This window comes from Onychomys torridus, chromosome 4, assembly GCF_903995425.1.
Source record: "Onychomys torridus chromosome 4, mOncTor1.1, whole genome shotgun sequence".
Classification (NCBI taxonomy): domain Eukaryota; kingdom Metazoa; phylum Chordata; class Mammalia; order Rodentia; family Cricetidae; genus Onychomys; species Onychomys torridus.
This window is the reverse complement of record NC_050446.1, coordinates 136,284,555-136,304,233: the sequence shown is the minus strand read 5'-3', so window position 1 is coordinate 136,304,233 and position 19,679 is coordinate 136,284,555. Positions and strand designations below refer to the sequence as shown.

At 52.0% G+C, this 19,679-nt stretch overlaps 1 protein-coding gene across 1 annotated transcript in view; it reads right to left on the bottom strand.

Moving 5' to 3' along the window:
• Positions 1-19,679, bottom strand: part of Col9a3 (collagen type IX alpha 3 chain) — a 26,341-nt gene extending 6,662 nt beyond the window's left edge. Inside the window, exons 1-30 of the mRNA XM_036184568.1 lie at positions 19,555-19,679; positions 18,787-18,855; positions 17,653-17,688; positions 17,030-17,101; positions 16,126-16,179; positions 15,080-15,115; positions 14,804-14,827; positions 14,570-14,623; positions 14,145-14,198; positions 13,793-13,834; positions 12,745-12,801; positions 12,267-12,320; positions 11,546-11,599; positions 11,213-11,266; positions 10,931-10,984; positions 10,395-10,448; positions 9,613-9,666; positions 8,715-8,768; positions 8,557-8,610; positions 8,008-8,052; positions 7,854-7,907; positions 7,452-7,505; positions 6,836-6,889; positions 6,643-6,714; positions 5,070-5,105; positions 4,348-4,392; positions 3,147-3,179; positions 2,824-2,970; positions 2,609-2,663; positions 1,823-2,005 (exon numbers count right to left, since the gene is read on the bottom strand). Coding sequence (XP_036040461.1) covers positions 1,823-2,005; positions 2,609-2,663; positions 2,824-2,970; positions 3,147-3,179; positions 4,348-4,392; positions 5,070-5,105; positions 6,643-6,714; positions 6,836-6,889; positions 7,452-7,505; positions 7,854-7,907; positions 8,008-8,052; positions 8,557-8,610; positions 8,715-8,768; positions 9,613-9,666; positions 10,395-10,448; positions 10,931-10,984; positions 11,213-11,266; positions 11,546-11,599; positions 12,267-12,320; positions 12,745-12,801; positions 13,793-13,834; positions 14,145-14,198; positions 14,570-14,623; positions 14,804-14,827; positions 15,080-15,115; positions 16,126-16,179; positions 17,030-17,101; positions 17,653-17,688; positions 18,787-18,855; positions 19,555-19,620 — 1,774 coding nt within the window. The 5' untranslated portion in view covers positions 19,621-19,679. The remainder of the gene's footprint in view (positions 1-1,822; positions 2,006-2,608; positions 2,664-2,823; positions 2,971-3,146; positions 3,180-4,347; positions 4,393-5,069; positions 5,106-6,642; positions 6,715-6,835; positions 6,890-7,451; positions 7,506-7,853; positions 7,908-8,007; positions 8,053-8,556; positions 8,611-8,714; positions 8,769-9,612; positions 9,667-10,394; positions 10,449-10,930; positions 10,985-11,212; positions 11,267-11,545; positions 11,600-12,266; positions 12,321-12,744; positions 12,802-13,792; positions 13,835-14,144; positions 14,199-14,569; positions 14,624-14,803; positions 14,828-15,079; positions 15,116-16,125; positions 16,180-17,029; positions 17,102-17,652; positions 17,689-18,786; positions 18,856-19,554) is intronic.

Genomic DNA, 19,679 nt, shown 5'->3' with positions numbered 1-19,679 from the left:
CAACTTGCAGTGACACAGCTACAGCAGCTTGGCTTGAGTTCTAGAACACCAGACACATGTGCAGGTGTGATTATGGTGCAAGTCTAAGGCTATTGCTGCTTGCTGGACTATTTTACACTACTGCAGTTAGGAGTGGTGCTGTGGTCTGCAGTTGCCAGTGGTCTGCAGAGGCTGCCCCACTATTGGGGGTTTAATGCCTTCAAACACCCACTAGTTCCATGTGGTGAACCTCAACAGAGGACTCAGCTTTGTGCTTTCAGGGAGGGGAGAACAGATACAACAATGATCATGGCCTGAGCTTGATGTCTGAGAAGGCCTAATCAGATATGTACATTCTCTACAGTGGGCTCATGGCATCCTGATGCACACTAAAAATTAAAAGTGCCTAGTACCTCACACAAAGTGGACAATGTGGCATATCCACTTTCAAACAGAAATCAGGTTTGTGCTGCCATCCCAGCAGGCTTCCTGAGACCTTGGGTGTCTCTGTCATGGCCTTTAATGTCAAACTGTTTTTCTCAGATACAGGCACATAATGCTCTGAATTTTATTTTCAGTCTAGAAGGAATTCAGATACCCGTTTGGAGAAAATCCTATGTTTTTAAAGATGCTAGTCACAGATGGCACAGACTGCCTGGGAAGACCACACTCTGGAGAAATGACCAAGAAAACAGTCATTTGAAAGTTGATTTGGGACAGACACTGCACTAAGAACAGATGAATTCTCCATGTTTGCTCTCCAGTGTTGAAATTCCTCAATCTCAAAGGATTTTAAAAACAGGTTAAAAAAAAAAAAAGATATGCAAATTATACCGAGTCTATCAACCTACCAAAGTTTTAGGTGTAACCTTGGAGACGAGGGACTCAGAGAATAACTTCCCATACAGATTATTTTCTTAAGCTACTTTAGGGAAGCAGGAATCTCTTGGCCAATCAATCACAACTAGGTGAAATCAGGGGCTTCAAATTTGTCACCAGGGTGACATGGAGGATTGAGAGGTTTGCATTTTAAAATACACAAATTGCAAAGGTTTTTGGGAAAAGCTAGTGTCCATCATTCAGTGTGTCATGAGAACCCCCAGTTTGTCTGTGGTACCCCAGCTTTCTTCAAGCAAGCTGTCCACAGTATGTGCTGGTAGCTATGACACCAACAGACAAGTTGTGAGGTCTGGCTTGTCTCTCCCTTTCAAAGGCTCCTTGATTTATATCATCTTAAATACAGTTTGAATGAGTTGTTTTTAACTTTTGCAACTGACATTGTCATGTACTACCAGTCCTCATTAAGGTTTGAGTTCTGTGAAAATGGGTTCCTGTTATTTATTGCTCACATCCCCAACAAATTTTGTCCTGGTGGTATTTGGGGAAAATATCACATTTTAGATTACTGTGCTTCCCACAGAATGGTAAGAAATTACCTGTGGTGCCCTCAGAAGCACAAAGGCCCAGCCCTCTCAGAGTCTCCCTGAATGAGTCCTGCTGTGTATATGGAATAGCCAGGTTGTTGATTGAATCTTTATAGCATTTCTAGGTGAGCCATGTAGACAGTAGGACTGGGGGGCACTAGGCCATCCTAAATGTGTATTGCTCTCAGGTCTCATGACCATGAGGCCAATCAAGGGCACAAATGGCAATCTCTCATTCAGGTGACGTGGACCTGAATATCCCTTGAGTGCTCTCCTTCCTGGACCTCAGGAAGAAGACATCTCAGCATGGGAGGGCAGGACTGTGCTGTTCAGCGCTGTAGGAGTGAGAGTTTCCTCATGTGCCTGAGACAGTGCCATCACAGTGGCATGACCATGTCCTGCTTGGGTCAACTACTTACCTCTAGGTCCAGGATCTCCCAGCTCCCCAGTGGGACCTCGGTATCCAGGGGGACCCCGAGCACCAGGGTGGCCAATGGATCCTGGAGGTCCTGGAGGTCCTGGGGGGCCAGCTGGACCAGGCCTGCCGATGGAGCCTGGTGCTAAGGGCTTCCTCAGGTGTGCAGCCAACTGTGCAATTTGCTCTTTTGGAAAACAGGGTGCCAAGTATGTACTTCAGAGAAGATTATCAAAATATTTTCATGCAAAGTATAACATAGCCAGCTATCTTTCAGAAGGGAATTTTCAATTACTGACCAAAAATGGTGATTAACTGCTCTAGGGTATACGAGGGGAAATGAGAGTCCCCCTTCTCTCAGAACACCTCATATGCTAGATGAGAAGTTCAAAGTCACTCAGAGAAAGAAGCATCCCTCCCAGCCAAAGGGCACAGTGGTTTGTTTCTTCCTTCCTTCTAATTGGTTTTTTTTTTTTTTTTTTTTGAGACAGAGTTTCTCTGTATGTCCCTGGCTGTGCTGGAACTCTCTTAGATTAAGCTGGCCTTGAACTCAGAGATCTGCCTTCCTCTGCCTCCCAAGTGCTGGGGGTGTGCGCCACCACCACCCAACTTCTTCCTTGTAACTGTTGCACTCAATTGTTAGCTGGGGGCTTCTCTGAGTACCCTTCATTGTGGTAAGCCCTGGGAAGAGGGGTAGCCCTCCTTGAGGTCAGAGTACAGGCAGGGTGGGGAGGACAGTGGCCAAGGGGAAGAAGCTCTGTGAGGATGGAGGGGTGTACTGGAGACTCACCACTGATCATCCCCCCACACAGCTCCCTGATGCGCTGTTCACTGGCTTCCTTGCCCTGAAATTCACCCAGGTTCATCAGCAGGTAGGTCAGTGTACCAGTAGCCCTCACACCCAGCATCTCACTCCCAAAAGAACTGATAGTTCACAAAAAAACATGATCCAAACTCAGTACAAGTTCAACACCCACAACACAAGAGAAAGGAAAAGTCACAAACCGGAACTCCAGGCTTTCCTGTGATGCCTGGGACACCCTGCACGCCTTGGAGGCCCAGTGGACCTGGGGGACCAGGTACACCCTGGACTCCACTGGTGCCATTGGGGCCCTGAATACCTTTGGGGCCCAGTTCCCCTCGGCTTCCAGACTGCAGGAAAACAAGAGGAAGGGGGTCAGAGTGAGCCCTCCTTGGGAAGGCTTGAACCTCAGAAGTAAGTGGCCACCAGATCTCAGATCTAGGCAGTACCTTACAGGGCAACTACACACCCAGAGGTGGATGGGAGCCTGTGGGCTCCTTGGATTTGTTGTCTGCCAGGTACTCACCTCTCCTTTTTGTCCAGTGGGGCCACTGGGACCCTGTGAAGAGGAAGTAAGTATATGCTTTAGCTATGGGGTGTGTGGAAGTGACCATAAAAACTGACATAGCACATGATCAATGGAGGACAGAACTCAAGCTAATACTCAAGCTGCCCCTCCTCCACATGCGCACACACTGGCAAGGCTCTTCCCTTTCACCTGCTGATGCTATTTTAATACCTCTTTCCCCTGAAATTTGATTTTAGTGGCTGCATGGTATCTGCTCTCACACCTGTCTGGTTTGCTTCCTCCCAACCTCTTCACTACAGTATTACAAATGTTGAGCTGAATTTCTCCTCTCTGGAACTCTGGGCCTTTCCCTAGCAGAGGCCTTAGAAATGATTGGTTCCAAGTATGTAAGTGGACCGATTGGGCCTATCTATTGGCTCTGCTCACAACTGTGAGCTGACTGCCCACAGCTAAAGCAGGAAAGGACAGAGGGTGAGGTCCCCACCTGGCTCACCGTTATGGTAGCTGGCACCACACAGAGGTTGCTAGCTGGCAGGGACTGTCCCACACAGCTACTGCGTACCACTCCATCAGTTTAAGAGTGATCAGGTGGGGCTGATTCTAAGACTCTGTCAAGAATTTGCCAAAATAAAGTACAATCAACTAGGATTATTTGTGAAAGGCCTAAGAAGTTCACAGTGGCCAGTAGTTGCTACCTGAAGGCAGGATCCCTAGAGCTGGGCTTTCTCTGTGTCACTTGGACAAAAAGGAAAGACCACTATAGAATTGAAATCCCTGGCCACCTTGAAACCAGAAAGGCCTTTCCATTTGATTCCAAGGAAATTCTACTCCTGGTACCTACAGGAGAGCTGTGAGTGACTTGGGGAAAGCTTTATAATAGGCCCAAGTTCCAGCTCTGAAAGTGGGCTTTCTCCACTCAGACCTTAACAGAGGCTGATTCAGGCAAGGGTGACTTTCCTAGGCAGAATGTAACAAGGCCCTTGGAGAGCCCTAACCTCAGCAGGGAATCGCCCTGCCCGTGTCTTCTGGACCCCACTCTCCCCCACCACATACACTCTAACAGGACAGCGAGGCCTGGGCACTTGGTGGGTGCTATTCACATCTTACCTACCATCTCCAGACACCTCATCAACAGGACAGTCCCCCCAAACTGACCAGGTGGCTCTCAGTTGGCAGTAAGGGGTTCAGACATACTCACCAGCTCTCCTTTGTCCCCTGGAAGACCATCAGAACCTGCAATGCCCTGAGGACAACACACTAAAGTTACCATTGGCCCCTGTCCACCTGAAGCCACTAGTGTATTATTACTGATCCTAAGGCTGAGACCAGACCAGAGTCCAGGCCAAGATCCTGTACTTGAAGGAGCTCCCAAAGCAACACAAGAACCCAAAAGCCACAGTCCAAGAGGATCACAAAGCTGAAGTCACTTATTTGCACAGTGAGGCTTTCCTGCTAGGTAGTACACCTCCATGTGTTATACGGAGAACACCCAGAGAAGAGGAAGCAGTTGCTTCGAGGATGGACTAGAGCAGCTATCACATCCCACCCTCACTGAGCTGTTCCAGGGAGGAAAGGGCTTCAGAGAGAAGCCACACAGTTCTAACCTGCTTTGGCAACACAAGTCTTAGAGCCCAGGCTTTACTTCTCTTCACTCCTTTTACAAAGCCAGTTTCCCTAATCAGAGGTAGCTTTTTTTTTCCACCAAAGGGCCATATAGTGATCATTTAGATAACTACTGTACCCAGTAAAGCAGCTGACTCTGTCCCTTCTGATGCCCAGGGCTGTGCTAAGAGGGGATAGAAGAAAACAGAAGCAATATGGAGAAAGAAAGAATTGGAGCAGTCTCCCAAGAGTTTTGAAAGTAAATCCACAGCCAGATGGCTTAGAGCTGACCTGACCATGCCTGGGATTTCTGCTTACCTGGTCTCCTTTAGGGCCTGCGGCACCACCTGGACCCTGGGCAGAGAGAAGGATCTGGATTAGAGGAATCCTGGAGATCCCCACAGGGTGTCACTGCCCTGCATAGCAGAGGCAAGAATCCCACATAGAGTAGGCATACATATTTTTCCTATGGCAGGTGGCTCAGAACCAGACCCCAACCCCAGCTGCCAAACATATGTCTATAGATAATAGCAACACACAGCCCTCCATGCCCCACAAGTCCTTCAAGGGCCAGTTTTTCCAGGACAGTAGCTGCCTGTCACTCCCAATAGACAATGAATTCTTTAAATTAGCTATTAATGTCTGTGACTTATGTAGGTATTTCTCTCTCTCTCTCTCTCTCTCTCTCTCTCTCTCTCTCTCTCTCACACACACACACACACACACACACACACACACACACACACAGAGCTATTTGCTTAAAATGGTGAAGTATATGTTTAGAGGGCAAAAAGTATGAGGCTTCCTCAAGATCTAAAGGTGAAGGCTGGAGCAATGGCTCAGCTGTTAAGAGCACTGGCTGCTCTTATAGAGAACCTGGGTTTAGTTCCCAGAACCACATCAGGTAGCACACATCTGTAACTCTAGTTCCAGGGAATCAGACACCACCTCTGATATCCTTGGGCTCCCACATGCACACAATACACACACATACATGTGAGCAAACATACCCATACAGATAAAATAAAAATAAATCTTTTTTAAAAAGAGAATTCAAATGTGAAAGTAAAGGCAAGAGCTACCCAAGGAAGAGAAAGCAAGAAAAATGCTCCCCAGCCCCAAGACTGGAGCAGGCACTAGCACTGCTACCACCACCTTTCCCTCCGTTAGCTTTGGGTCCTTGGAGTTGTTGGCAAGCTCCCTAACCCTTGGAATTTCCTGCCTGGAGGTTAATAAAGCACCTCTTGTCCCTGCTGTGTGATGGTGGTTTCTGTGGCTCCCTGTGTCTGTAGAGGTGCCCTGGAGCTTCCAATGCCTGAATGTACACATCGTAAGAGTGCTTGTCCTTTCCTAGTGAGGCCCAAGAAAGCAATCACATAGCCTCTAAGGACCTGGTGTATTGGCCCAGGCCCTAGACCAGACCTCTAACATCCTCCCAGGAAATCCCAGGCCTTACCTACTAACCAGTGAGGATCTCAGTAAGTCACAACTCCCCTAGGCTCTGGTCCTGTAGAACACTGTTGTCACTGGCTGCCGTAGGACCAGCAGCAAAGAATCTTGGAAAGTTACATGTTTGAAACATTGGGGTCATTCAGGTCTTAGCTCACACCCAACAGATAGTCCAGGACCTAGAGCCTCAAGTCACTGCCTCTACCCTTGCCCCAGTTACTAGTTCTTCTAGGCTTGCATGTGGAGCTTGCGATAGAGCAGTGCGTATTCTAGATCCCCTCTGCCCAAGAACACCAAAAGAATGAGCAGTAAAAGGACCAAGGGCACTCATTCCCAGAGTTGATGCTACTGTTCCTGCCACCCATGTGGAGAGGAGTGGACTGCTGCAGACTTGGGTCTATGTAAACTGGTTAGAGCAGGGAGACATAGGAGAGACACTTACCCGGTCACCCACATCACCCCGTAGGCCTTGGGGGCCTGGAAGGCCAGGATCTCCTACGTTGCCCTTATGGCCCTGTGGATTGGATAACATCCCAGCTAGTCAGCATCTGTAAGAACTCAGCCAGGATCCTTCCTCTGCCCAGTCAACCAGGGATCACGGCCCTGGCTCAAACCCTTACTCCACCTTTACCCACCTGGAAGCCACGGACACCAGGGGCCCCAGGAGGACCTTGTGGGCCAAGGGCTCCCTAAAATACAAAGGTATATGTGGATATTGTGAGGTCCATGGAGGCCCTAGCAGGTTTTGTTGCCCAGGAAACCCAGTTATGCCTCCCTGGGATGCTGGGTGGACAGTAAATGATCTTAAGCCATGTTACTAAGTTACTAGGTTTAAAAGGCACAAGCACAGACACCTTCTGGGGCAATTAAGTGTGGGGAAGCAAATCTCAGGGTATACACACAGTCTTTACACAAATTGTCAGGCTGGCTCAGTGTCAAGAACCAATGCCCCATGCCTTCCACAGGGCCCTAGGGAAGGCTGAGTCCACAGGTTATAGTACAAGAATTGGGAATTTCCACCTAAACTTGCCAGGGTCCCAGCTGCACAGTGGCATGAAGAATCTAAGGCTAAGGTAGCCCAGCATGGCACCATTATTCCAGAAGGTGAGGGATAAAGAAGGTGAAATTCCCCTATCACCTACCATTCCCAGGTTTCATGGACTTGGCCATTTGTATACCCAAAGTGCTACCCCTTCGTGCCCATAAACTATGCCTCCATGCCCATTACCAGTGAGCTGTCCTCTCACTCACCACTGAGCCCCTGTGACCAGCCTCACCACGCTCCCCCGGAACACCAACATCTCCCTGAAAGGGAAGAGAAGGTGAGGGCAGGATCCCCTTTGACAAATGTGAGAAGGGACAGGTCCCTGTGTACATATGGAGGCAGGAGTAGAGTCCCTGTGTATACATAGGAAAGGGGCAGAGCCCATGTGTACACATGGGAGGAAGGGCAGAGGTGCTGTGTACAGCACGGGAGGGGCAGATCCCCGCATGCAGACAAGGCAGAATCTCCATATACATGCAGGGGAAGGAGCAAGGTGCCTCTGCACACATGTGGAGAAGGGCAGGTTTCCCTGTACACACACTGGATGGATAGAGCCCTTGGCAAGACAGGCTCCATTCCAGAGAGGGAAAGGGGTTAGGGATACTCACAGGGATACCTGGCTCTCCAGAGGGGCCAGCCTCACCCAACTCCCCAGCTCTACCCTGGAGAAGTGAGGAGACAAGAGAATGCTATGTTCCCTCCATCCATCACCAGAGTACTGCCTGCTGGGCCTCCCCTCTCTAGGGGAAAGCAGCCACTTACCAGTTCTCCTTTCTCGCCTTTGGACCCGGCTCGTCCAGGGAGCCCCTGCCAGGACAGGGATCAGGGTCAGGTTCAGGGTTGAAGTCAAGATAATAGTCTAGGTCAAGGCTGGAGTTTGGATTAGGGAAACACTAGGAGTAGGTTCAGAGCTGGGAGTCAGGATCAGAGCCAAGACTGCAGAACCCATGGAGAGCATGCATGCAAAGAATGTCCACAGTGCAGCTGTATAGTATGCACAAAGGCAGTGTACATAAGCCAGACAAAGTGCTCCAAAGGGTAAAGCTGACCCACGTGGGACTCTCACAGCCTCCCCAGCCTGATGCAGAGCCCCTCCTAGCACTCCCAGGCAGGACCCACAGGGGTGACCCCACAATATCCAGGATGAATACAGGCTTGTTTGCACTTGTCCCCCACACAAGAGTACAGATATGCTAAAGTAGATCCCTGTCCTCCCACACCATGGCTGTGCCAAACCCCAACAGAGTCATTCCTAGGACATCTGAAGGAGCTAATCCCAGAGCAACTAAGCTACCTAGCTTGGGCACTCACCGGCAGCCCATTGGGGCCCTTCTCTCCTGGGGCACCATTGCGACCAGCCTCTCCCTGCAAGGACAGTGATTAGGGTGTGAAGAAAAACGATGCTGAGGCCTAGGGCAGCTGGACTCCTCTCCCACCTCCTCCCAGCAATCATCCCGCCAGGTACCAACCTTCTCGCCATCAAGCCCCAGGATGCCATCCTGGCCATCCTTGCCTGGCATGCCCTAAGGACAAATGATAGTGTTAGGCCCTTCTGACGGAGAACCAATTTGTCCCTTCCTTACTCTCTAAACTAAAAATGTCTCTGGAGTCCCTGAGAGTGGCTGTGTTTCCTGGCTAGGTGGCTGTTTGTTTCCCTCAGAGACCTTGCAAGGGAGTGTGTAGACAGAGTGCCCAGGCCTCAGCATACCTGTCTGTGTTCACTGGCCCTATTCTATCACCCTTCCTCCTCAGGTGTCAGATAAGCTTGACCCTTAACTACCAATTTCTGTAGGGTTATGGTAACTGCAGAACTACAGGCTCCAGCAAAAGGGAGATGTGGGCTGCTGTGGGGGAGTGTTTCAGGCTGCTGGGAGCTGCTAGGTGCTGCTATAGGTTTCTGGGAGCTGTTGGGATCTTCTGGGGAGGCTATGGATTTCTGGGGCTGCTATAGCAGTTGGCAGGTGCTGAGGCTGTTGGGGACTGCTGGGTGCTTCTGGGCTGCTGATGGTGTTGGGTTCTGGGGCTTCTGGGCTGCTGACAGTGTTGGGTTCTGGGGCTTCTGGGCTGCTGACAGTGCTGGGTTCTGGGGCTTCTGGGAATTGCTGAACCACTGTGGTTCAAATGACAAGAGGCAGTGGCAGGATAGACTACATATAGTACAGCACTTTTGAGTGGGGTTCCTGACCCATCATAGGTCACACACCTGTGTGACCCATGAGAAGTAGTACCCTGTGTATGGAAGGGACTGTGGAAACAGAATCTGAGGAGAATGGTTACAAACAGCTCAGCCAAGAAGAGTATCACTGTTGGGACAGTTTATGTGTCCATGACACCGTGCTTGATGCCACGAATACCTGAGATACTCACTGGTTCTCCACCTGGTCCGGCCACTCCAGGGATTCCTTTGGGACCAGGTCTGCCCTAAAGGGAACATGGGATGGACACAGCTGAAGTTGGGATCCTGAGGAATATCCCATCCTGCCTCACTATGTCCCCACAGGCTTAGCTACACATGCCCAGCTTTTGGAACATCAACTGGAGACAAGTATCAGGGTTCATCCCAATCACTGAAGGAAGACAGGCTCCATTACCAGGGCTTCTTGAGGCATGTGGCACCCTTAGGATTTGTGGACACTGTATCTCTGCTCAGCCACTGGTCTTGGGTGGGAAGAAGAGGTTTGGAGGCTGCCAGAGGCAAACATTTATTGATAGCCACTTCTGTTCAGGAGAAGCCTGGGTGACTATGTGGCGCCTGTCCACATGCCTCACTAGAGTCGCCGTCTGTACCTGGGCAGTCTGAGATTAGTGAAGGTGGGGGGGAGGAAGCTGCCTGTCTAGCTCCTAGGGCTGGAACCAGGATCTGAGTTCAGTGGCTCATGCCCAGCCTCTGCCAAGAGCTTCTTACTGCTGGCTGCTCTGAAGTCTCCCATGTGGGCTTTCGGTGTTTGTTGGGGGCAAGAAAAGGGCTGGGACCCTCAGGTCCAGGCCCCATTTCTAGCATTATACTCCTTCCTGAATAGGGTATAGCATGAAGAGCCCCCCGACCCCAGCAGGGGCCCTCTAAGTGTCCTCCACCCCCAATTCTAGTCAGGAATTAGATCAGGCTCTTTCACAGACTGGTCCAGAGAACTAAGCTCCTTCTCACTTACCTGCTCACCCTTAGGGCCTCGGAACCCTTCTGGACCCCTTTCACCTCTGTCACCCTAAAAAAATAATGAAGGGGTAGGGACAGTGTTAACAGCACAGAGAAGGCAGGAAAGCTGTGAATCCCAGCTGACGCCCCTTCCAGGTTTTGCTTGGTGTAGCCCTCTAGACCTAGTCAGAGGCAACCTGCTGCTGCAGAAGGTCACATGGGACAGTGACACACCCCCACCCTCAGCTCATATGCAGACAACAAAGGAGGCAGATCTCCCATAAAGGTCAGATGACCCATGCTCCAGCTGTGCTGTCAAGCCATGTGCCCTATGCTACTTCTCACATGCTCTGGACCTCACAGATACACCACCCCTTGGTATGCTCTGAGTGCCCCATGTATCTATGGACAGCTCATCCTGGGACAGGGCTAGGGGAAAGCCAGTGGCACAGGGGGTAGCATTTGTGTGAATCAGCAGCAGGATGGTGGGGTTGAGGGCCAAAGGGTATGGGTTGATGTGAGGTCCGCCCTCCAGCCCAGACAGATACATACCACTTTTCCAGGTGCTCCTGGGATCCCAGGGGGGCCCCGAAACCCAATGGGACCCTGTAGAGGAGAGAAGACATTTGAAGTCCTCCCACAGAAACACATACCCAGAAGGAGGCTCCAGCCCATCCCCAAGCTGCCAGCCAGCAAGAGCCCTGAGATGCTACCTGCTAAAGCTCTTCCATCTTGAATGCAAGTACAGTCTGGGTAGGGACAATCCCAGGCACTCAACTACCAGGACTGACCTCAGTTGATCCATAGCTCCCCCATGGAGCCAGCAGCACTTACCCGGTCCCCAGGGGGCCCAAGTGGCCCTGGAAGTCCTTGTAATCCTCGTGGGCCCTGAGAGAACAGAACCAGAGCTACAGGGGCCAGACAACACATCTACCTGAACACCCGCCATAGGCCTTGCCTCTGAGTCCCCCAAGGCCTTGGCCATCTTCCCTAGAAGTGCTTGACTTCAGCTGAAGCCCCTGAAAGGGACAACATTAGCCTTAGTGTCAGCCTGGATGGGACCCTCTCTCAAGAGCTGGTTAACTGTACCTGAAGTCTAAACTAACTTCCCTTGGTGACCATCAAAGGGGCTTCCACCTCACCACCCTGATCCCTCCCTAGCCTCACCTGTAGGCCCACGGTGCCTGGGATGCCAGGAGGCCCAGGGGGGCCAGGATTACCCTACAACAGAGAAAGCAGTAGTCATTGTTCAACTAGTTCTTCTAGCATCTCCCATGAGCCTGAGCCCTCAAGGGGACCACTCCTACATCACGGCTGAGCCATGGAGGTTGAGTGAGGTAGGGGAAACTTGCCTTTAGCTGGAAAAAGGCCACATAAGTCATGGTGACTTCACCACTCCCCAGGCAGGACCAGAGGTCTCTGTTCAAGCAAAGCCCCCCAGCCTCCTTAGGCACCTCCTTCCTGGTCAAGTGGGGGAGTGCCCTCTGTACTCAGCCACTCCTGCCATCAGAAGGGTATCCCAGACCTCTTTCCAGCATGCAATAAAGATAGGCAGGGGCCTTCTGGGACAGTGGCCACTGTGTCAGAGTGGCAGAGGCTTCTATGAACACTTTAGGCCCAGAACCAAGAGTCCTCAGGGACTCTCAGCACGCCAGGAGCTTCCATGTGAGGTCAGATGGGAAGGAAGGAGTTTGTTTACATGAAAGGACTCTTCCAAGCCACTGAGTTCTGACTAGCCAGGACCCACTGAGGAAATACAAGCAGCAGGTGCCTACCCAGAGGTTCCAGCATCTTCCCTATGATTTTCAGGACCATGAGCCACCAACTCCCTTCCTTAGCCTCATGGTTGCCACTTCTAGGTCAGTAAGTCTTGTGGACGGCATCTTACCTTCTCACCATCTTTGCCAACTTCTCCTTGTTCCCCTTTGTAGCCAGTAGGCCCCTGAAAACAGCATGGAAGTCAAACCCTAGACCATGGATGCCCCCATCTGCAGAATCAAGGGCTATGAAGCCAGTCAGGCATGACATTCAGAATCTAAGGCCCAAACCAGAGAGGGAAATTGAGGCCCAAGAAGGTTTGTGACTATGCTTCCCAAGGACCCCAAGAGGAGTAGGGTTAGGATTAGCTCATCTCTCTCTGCCTCCTCTGACCTCTTAGGCCAGGCCTAGCCTGGTCACACAAGCTTCCAGTGTGTCATTTGAGTAGAGAAGATGGGATGATTGATGGGCAATTATATTCCCCCCACAACAAGGCTGAGTCTAGGCTCAGACTTTCTAAAACCCCAAACTCCATAGCATGAGGGGACCCAATGGCCTCTGTCAGTGAAGATGTGTGCTCAGCCTATCACCTGTAGCTGCCCACTAACCTTGAACCCTGGCATTCCTGGGGGTCCAGGAGGGCCTGGAGGGCAGATGGCAGGACACTGTTGAAAAAGAGAAGGGTCAGATCTTTCCAAGACCTCCTAGGATACAAAGAGAGACCAGCAGCAGGGGGTGGGGGAACTGAAAAGGACCATTTCACCAATGAAGGGGACAGTGGACAAGCCTAAACAGGGCCCATTCAGTGCTGGGAATGAGGTGTGGTGAGTGACTGTGGAGAGCTGGACTGTAGCCAGTCACCCTCCCTCACTCTCTACAGACAGACTCTGCTTCAAAGCAGCTATTTACATACTGGCTGCAGGCTCCACAAAGGGGCCTTCATGTGACCAAGCACCTGGTGGCTGTTAGGAGGGATGCTATGTGAACTCAACCAATAGTACCGGAGCTCTGGTTTGACAGCATATCCTGTGCCAGATACCAAGAAACTGATGGAGATTTCTAGCTCACTTCATACTGAACTGGCCACGTCAAGCCCGGGTACATGTGGTACTGACTTCTACTCACCAGCTCATTCCAGGGGCTCAACAGTGTCCTCATTTGGAAGAACCCTCCTTTCCCTTCTAGGGGATGTTGAGTAAGGATGAAGGACATCAGATGCACCCAGAGGGGATGAAACCAGACACAAACCCTCTCCTAGGAACTAGAAACTCACTGCCACAGACTAGGCCTGTTCGTTACCCAGTGCAGTGGCCACTTACCACTGTGACTGAGAGCAGCTGAGAGGTGGCTCTGCAGGAAGCAGAGCTGTCACCTGACACTGTATTGATTGGGTGTCACTTCCCTGTGACTAGTAGCTTTGTGTGGGTCAATGCAGGTGTGGATAGTGAGCAGAGAAGATGAGGCCAGGCTTGTGCCTGGAGCCATCTGCAGAGCTCAGTCCCCAAGGAACTCCTCTGTGGCCTTCCTGCCAGGGAGGCAGGTCCCTCTATGGGTAGGAATGCTGTTTTGGAACCCCCAGCAGTGACCTTAGGCGAGACTCCTCCTTCAAAGCAGGAACATCCCTCATAACCTCTCCATAATCACCACAAAGCATACCTGCAGATCAGTAGCACCTTCAGGGAGGGCTCCTGGGTTTCCCTTGAACATACAAAGAAGCGGTTGGTGTCCATCCATCCCCTACACACTCTGTCCTTGATTTATTTACCTAACAGGGGGCTTGAAATCCTCAACCTTATCTCTCCAGTAGCCAGTGCAAGGCACTGCTAACCCATCTGCAGAGTAGGTAACAATAGAAGTCATCTGTCTCTGGGGCAGTACCTTGAATACTATACCAGCCCCTATCTCCCACCTGCTTCTGGGGAGTGGCACAGGGCCTGGGCAGGGACTAAGGTGGGGTCCAGCCTAGTCAGTCTAGGCTGTCTGACAGAGACCCCTCCTCAATACTTACAGGAGGTCCAGGAGGTCCTGGAGGGCCAGGCAGGCCTGGGAGTCCAGAGGGTCCCTACAGAGGATTCATGACTCAGAGCAGACCCTGCCCCAATGAGTGAGGGAACCAGCTTCACCCAAAGTAGAGGATACTACAGTTCCCTTTATCTTCCCTGGATGAAGCCTCTGTTGGTATCCATCTGTCTGTCACCCTGAGTCATGGGTGCCTCTCTGTCTCGGCTTCAGTCAATGCCCACCAAGTACAGGGTGGAGTGGGGTGGGGGGGGGGGGTGGGGAGGAGAAGGGGCAGAGAGGAGAGAGTGTACAGGGGGGATGGAGGAGACAGGGTGAAGGTAAATAGGATGAGGAACAGTGAGCCTCTGGTTAAGTGTGAGTACTAAGGCTACATGTATCCATGCAGTGGCCACACAGGGAGCAGTCACTCACCGGGGGGCCTCGCAGACCAATACCACCTGGGAGGCCACTCACTCCTGCCTCTCCCTGGAGAAGGTAAAGAAGAGGGGGATGGGCAGCCTGTGACCCTGAGTATCAGGACTCCAAGTGTGAAGGAGTCAGGTCGTGCCCTAAGACCACTATGCCATGACACAAGGTGGGCTTCAGTGAGGGCAGCTCTGGGAACTTAGATTCTTGGGAGGGGCCAAGTGGGTGATAAATACTCACAGGAGGTCCAGGGAGGCCTTTGCCCTGCAAAGCCAAGAATAAGATCAGAGTATAGGTTGGCCCTGCCACCCCCAAGGCAATTTTGGGGTCCAGGGAGAGTGAGTACCTAATTTAGAAGAACCACACCCACTAACACAGAGGTCATAGCCTAGATAAGGCTCCAGGGCCTCCAGGCCAGAGTCCAGGCCCCAGGCTGGACTGCAAGGGACCCCAAAGACTGCCACCCCACAATGACTAGATACTAGTTTTCAAAACCCTATGGGAAGAGGTACTTACCCCAAGTCCTGGTGGCCCTGGGGGTCCTAGACTTCCCTGAAGAAGAAAATGAGGTCAGAGTACACAGTGAAGAAACTCTGGCCTTTGTAAACTCATTTTCCCCTCTGGAGTCTAAGTCATAACTCAGTCGAGAAGGGGAGCAGGGATGGAAACCTGCATGAAAAACGGAGGCCAGGTTCTGCTCTCCTAGAAACTTGGGTGAGTATGGAGGAAAAGCAAGGAGAAGAAAGTTGCTAGTGGGTGGGCTGATCCAACAGGAGGGCAAGACACAAGGGTAGGTGTGAGCCACAGTTAGGGACCTCAGACTGTCTTCTGGGAAGCTGTACCAACACTAGTTTGCAAAAGTTGCTAAGACCTCAGGGAACCACCAGCTTGGCAGACAGGGTCTAAAATGACTGGTTTGTCAAGAAGGAGGCAGAGTCTGGTCCCTACACTATACTCAGTGTCCCCCAGACGGCCTGGGACCAGCCCACCCTGGGCTGAGCAGTAGCAGCCCAGGTGGCCACCAGCTACTTACTTTCATTCAGGTGCCCACACATCTGAGTACCCCATGCTAGTTATGGTCTTGTGTCCCACCCTCTTGCTCTCTGAGGTGCTTTGTGTTCATGACCACCTCTCCTGAGGTGAACTTGTGGACAGATCTGCCTTCAGAAGCAGTGGGAAAAGAGAGCCAATTTGCTAGCAAATGGGAGGATTCAGTGAAGGTGGTCTGACTCGGGATGTGCAGTGGCTCCTCTTGTATTGATTCACCCTGGGCCCTGGGATCCAGAGACACGGAGAGGAGGGACACCTGGAGCTCATCCCCACCTAGGCCCCATCACCACACCAGCTCCTCCTGCTGTGGTCTGAATGCCAAGGTGACTCTGACCAGGTGCTGTGGGATTGCTCGAGAGGGGGGCCTAGGGGCTGTCCACTCAGCATCTTCCCCTGAAGTGAAGTAATGGGATAGGGTCCAGCCAGTGCAGTCATGGACATCATCCTCAGAACTTGTGGACCACCTGGAAACCTTACCTCTGGACTACAGTCACTGGAATTGAAACACTTACCCGTTCTCCAGGGGCCCCTTTGGGTCCTGGGGGTCCATCCCTCCCGGTCAGACCCTGGAGAGATAGGTAGAAGGTAGGCTCAGGAAACCACTAAATGAGAAGCACATGTCATGCCCCAGGAAGAATGAGCCACAGACATTGTTGTTGTTGTTGTTGAGCCAGGGTTTCCTCTGTATAACAGCTTTGGCTGTCCTGGAACTCGCTCTGTGAACCAGGCTGGCCTTGAACTCACAGGGCTCTGCCTGCCTCTGCCTCCCAAGTGCTGGGATTATTTTTTGGTTTTTCTAGACAGGGTTTCTGTGTAGCCCTGGCTGTTTTGGAACTCACTCTGTAGATCAGGTTGACCTTGAATTCACAGAGATCTACCTGCTTGTGCCTCCTGAGGGCTGGAATTCTGAGGGCATGCACCACAGAAACATTCTTAACTATGAACCAGAGGCAGGGACCGTTTTTAATGGTACCCAGTGTACATGGTGCATCCAGGATGGGGTGGGGTTAGTAGATGGAAAATTTGCTACAAAACAAATAGGTCCAGCAGCCCAGTCCTACCTGGCTAGCCCCAAAGCCAGGGCCTTGCGTATATCACTATGCACCAAGGCATCAGTGGGCTTGGAGGAACACCCGTGTGGTCAGCATGGTGCAGGAAGCCTGACAATGGGTACTTGTTCTTGGGTAAGAGCTAATGAGACTTCCAACTACTGGAAGCTGGTTCTGTCCCCGCCAGAAGCTGGCAGCGTCTGGGATGAAGGCCAGGGACCCCCATTGGGAACTACTGCAACTTCTGTCAAGACAAGGTTTCCTGCCTGAATAAGCCCAGCTGCAGAATAGCAATGAAAGCCTAACCCTTGGCTGGGCTGGGACAGGGGTGAGGTGAGGTAGGGATGCAGTAAGAGGGTACACTCACATCCACACCAGGCAGTCCTGGCAGTCCTGCCTCTCCTGGCTTCCCTGGTTTCCCTGAGGTCCCTTTGGGTCCCTGGTAGGAGGAAAAGACAGAGTTATGCAAGAAGTACCTGGCTGTAAGCTCTAGCCTCCATCAAGGAAGTCAAGTCCTCTCCGTGTTAGCTACTGCCCAGTGGTAGTAGTGGGCTCTTCTCCCTGCTGCTCTGCCGGACCCCGGAAGACTGCCCCACTCCCATTGCATCTATTGGATATTCACCAAATGGATCTAGCCTCCCCAGCAAAAGACCAGCAGGTCACTATATAGGAATGCCAGTGGGCTCAGGATCTTCACCCAAGGTGAGGGTGCCTACACAGACATGCACAGTGGGAAGAGATCTATAGAGCTGTACTATCTCCCTTCTCTGGTTTATCTCAACACTGGCACAAAGAAAGCTTCCAGCCAGACCCAGCACAGAGTCCCAAATGTTCTCCTCCCACCCACTCCCAGCCTCTGCCCTCAGGCCTCTCCTGGGGCAACATAGACCCACAGCAGTGAGGACAGGGCATCAATGACCTTTTGTTTTCTGTGTCCATCTCTCACTTGCAAACTGGAAAAGCCTCCCTAAACCAACCAGGGACACTTACTGGAGGGCCAGGCAGACCTGGAGGGCCGGCTTCTCCCTGCAAAAACAAAAATGACCACCTGTAACCCCTGAAAATGGGAAACCCACCCTAGAGCTGGGCCGTTCTCCAATCCAGTCCTGGAAGCTTAGCCCATGGAGACATTATGGGGGTCCCCCGACCCTCTCATCTACATCTAGGGCTTCTCCTCTGCAGGCTAGGCAGGGATGGGGCAAGCTATAAATAGGCGCAGCCACACAGCATTTGGGGATCATTTGGGAACACAGGGGCACAACGGCCTCCAGGAAATACTCATATATCTCCTCTGCACTGACCTAAGAACTTTATAGAAAGTGGCTGTGGCTAGCTCTTGACTCCATCTGTTTGGGAGATGGCAGTTCCTCTCCTATTTTCCAGAAAGGTGTCCCAGCAGCTGTATCCTCCATAGACACCTACTAGGGTGGCTAAGTCTTTCAACTGAGACTTTAGGAGCCTTAAAGCCTGGATGCTCAGCTACAGCAGTGGGGGTTCAGAGGGGTAAGGTCCTGGGCAACCTAGGTCCAACATGATGGACCAGGAAGGATGTGAGGGAACCTGTGGCCATTATGGCTGAACTAGGTACTGGGTATGACTATTGGGGATACTGAGAAGAACTCAGGACACTCTTGGTGAAGCTTCCTACAACCCTCTATGGTGTCCCAAGGGGCGTAACGTGAGTGACTGGAGGCTGTTTTTTCCAGAGAAGGCCCTATGAGAAGGTTTCCACTTCAGATGATGGGAGGGGGTGGGGTGGAGCTGCAAGATTTCAGTCATCTCCCCAAATTGTTTGGGCCATAACTGGATGATAAGACACCATCTCTGAGGCTAAGCTGCCCTCCAGCTCCATCCAAGACTGGCTCTACTCTCAGCCCTAACAAGACCCCCAGGTCCCTAGAGTAACTGCTAGAATATAGAAGCACATGCACCCCCGGGTCCACATTTCTAGGCAAGAACCACCCTGTTTTCTGTATCCCAGGATCTACCCCCAAAAGGAACAAGGTCTTTTCAGCTCCACTGGGGAATACCCTGCTTCACCCTAGCTCTCAGAGGAGGGGCTTGCAATTGTGGTTACAAGGCCAGGAGCCTCAGGACACCTTCCCCATTCCTCCCCCAACTCACATCGATGCCATCCTTGCCGGGCTTCCCAGGAGGTCCTTGGGGACCAGGGGGGCCTCGAGGTCCCACTTTCTGAAATTAAGATGAGTTATTAGGCTGGTCAGTGGTGGCGCATGCCTTTGATCCCAGCACTTGGGAGGCAGAGCCAGGTGGATCTCTGTGAGTTCGAGGCCAGCCTGGTCTACAGAGCAAGATCCAGGAAACGCTCCAAAGCTACACAGAGAAACCCTGTCTCGAAAAACCAAAAAGATAAGTTATTAGGTAGCCCTCCTTTCCACCATGTCAGCCCCCCTGTTCCATCTTTCCCAGCCCTAATGGGGCCTGTGATAGTGGCCCATGACCCCCCTTCCTGCCCGATAGAAAACCCCAACGTCTCCTGTGCTGGAGCCTGGAGTGGAGACACAGTTTATCCCTGCTCGCGCCAGGAGTGGCTGTGCCGAGGCCCCTCAGGGAGTCTCCAGGAACAAAGGCAACATTGTGTGTTCTGAGCGTGGTGGCAGAGCCGGCAGCAGCTTGACCCAGTTGGGCGAAGACAAGTGGGAGCCCAGGATCATGGTCGATTTGTCCTGGTGTCCATGGGGTTCATCTGTATCAGTAGAACTTGCCCGCTGGAGGAAGGCGGCAAAGAGGCTGCTGTAGATGTCCTCGAAGGTCCACGGAACTCAGGGTTTGGCCCAGGAGGCTCGAGTTGTACCAGGCTGTGAGGTTCGACATCCAGCCCTATCCCCAACCTGGTTGGCACCCGGTTAGCACCCGCAGGCTCGCGCTCACCTGCGTGGAGGTGGCCGTCAGAAGCTGCCCCAGCAGCAGCAGGGTTAGGACAGGAGCTCCGGTCATGGCTGGCTGGCTGGTGCTCTGAGCGACTGGCGCCAGGCAGCAGGGTGGGGAGAGGGGCT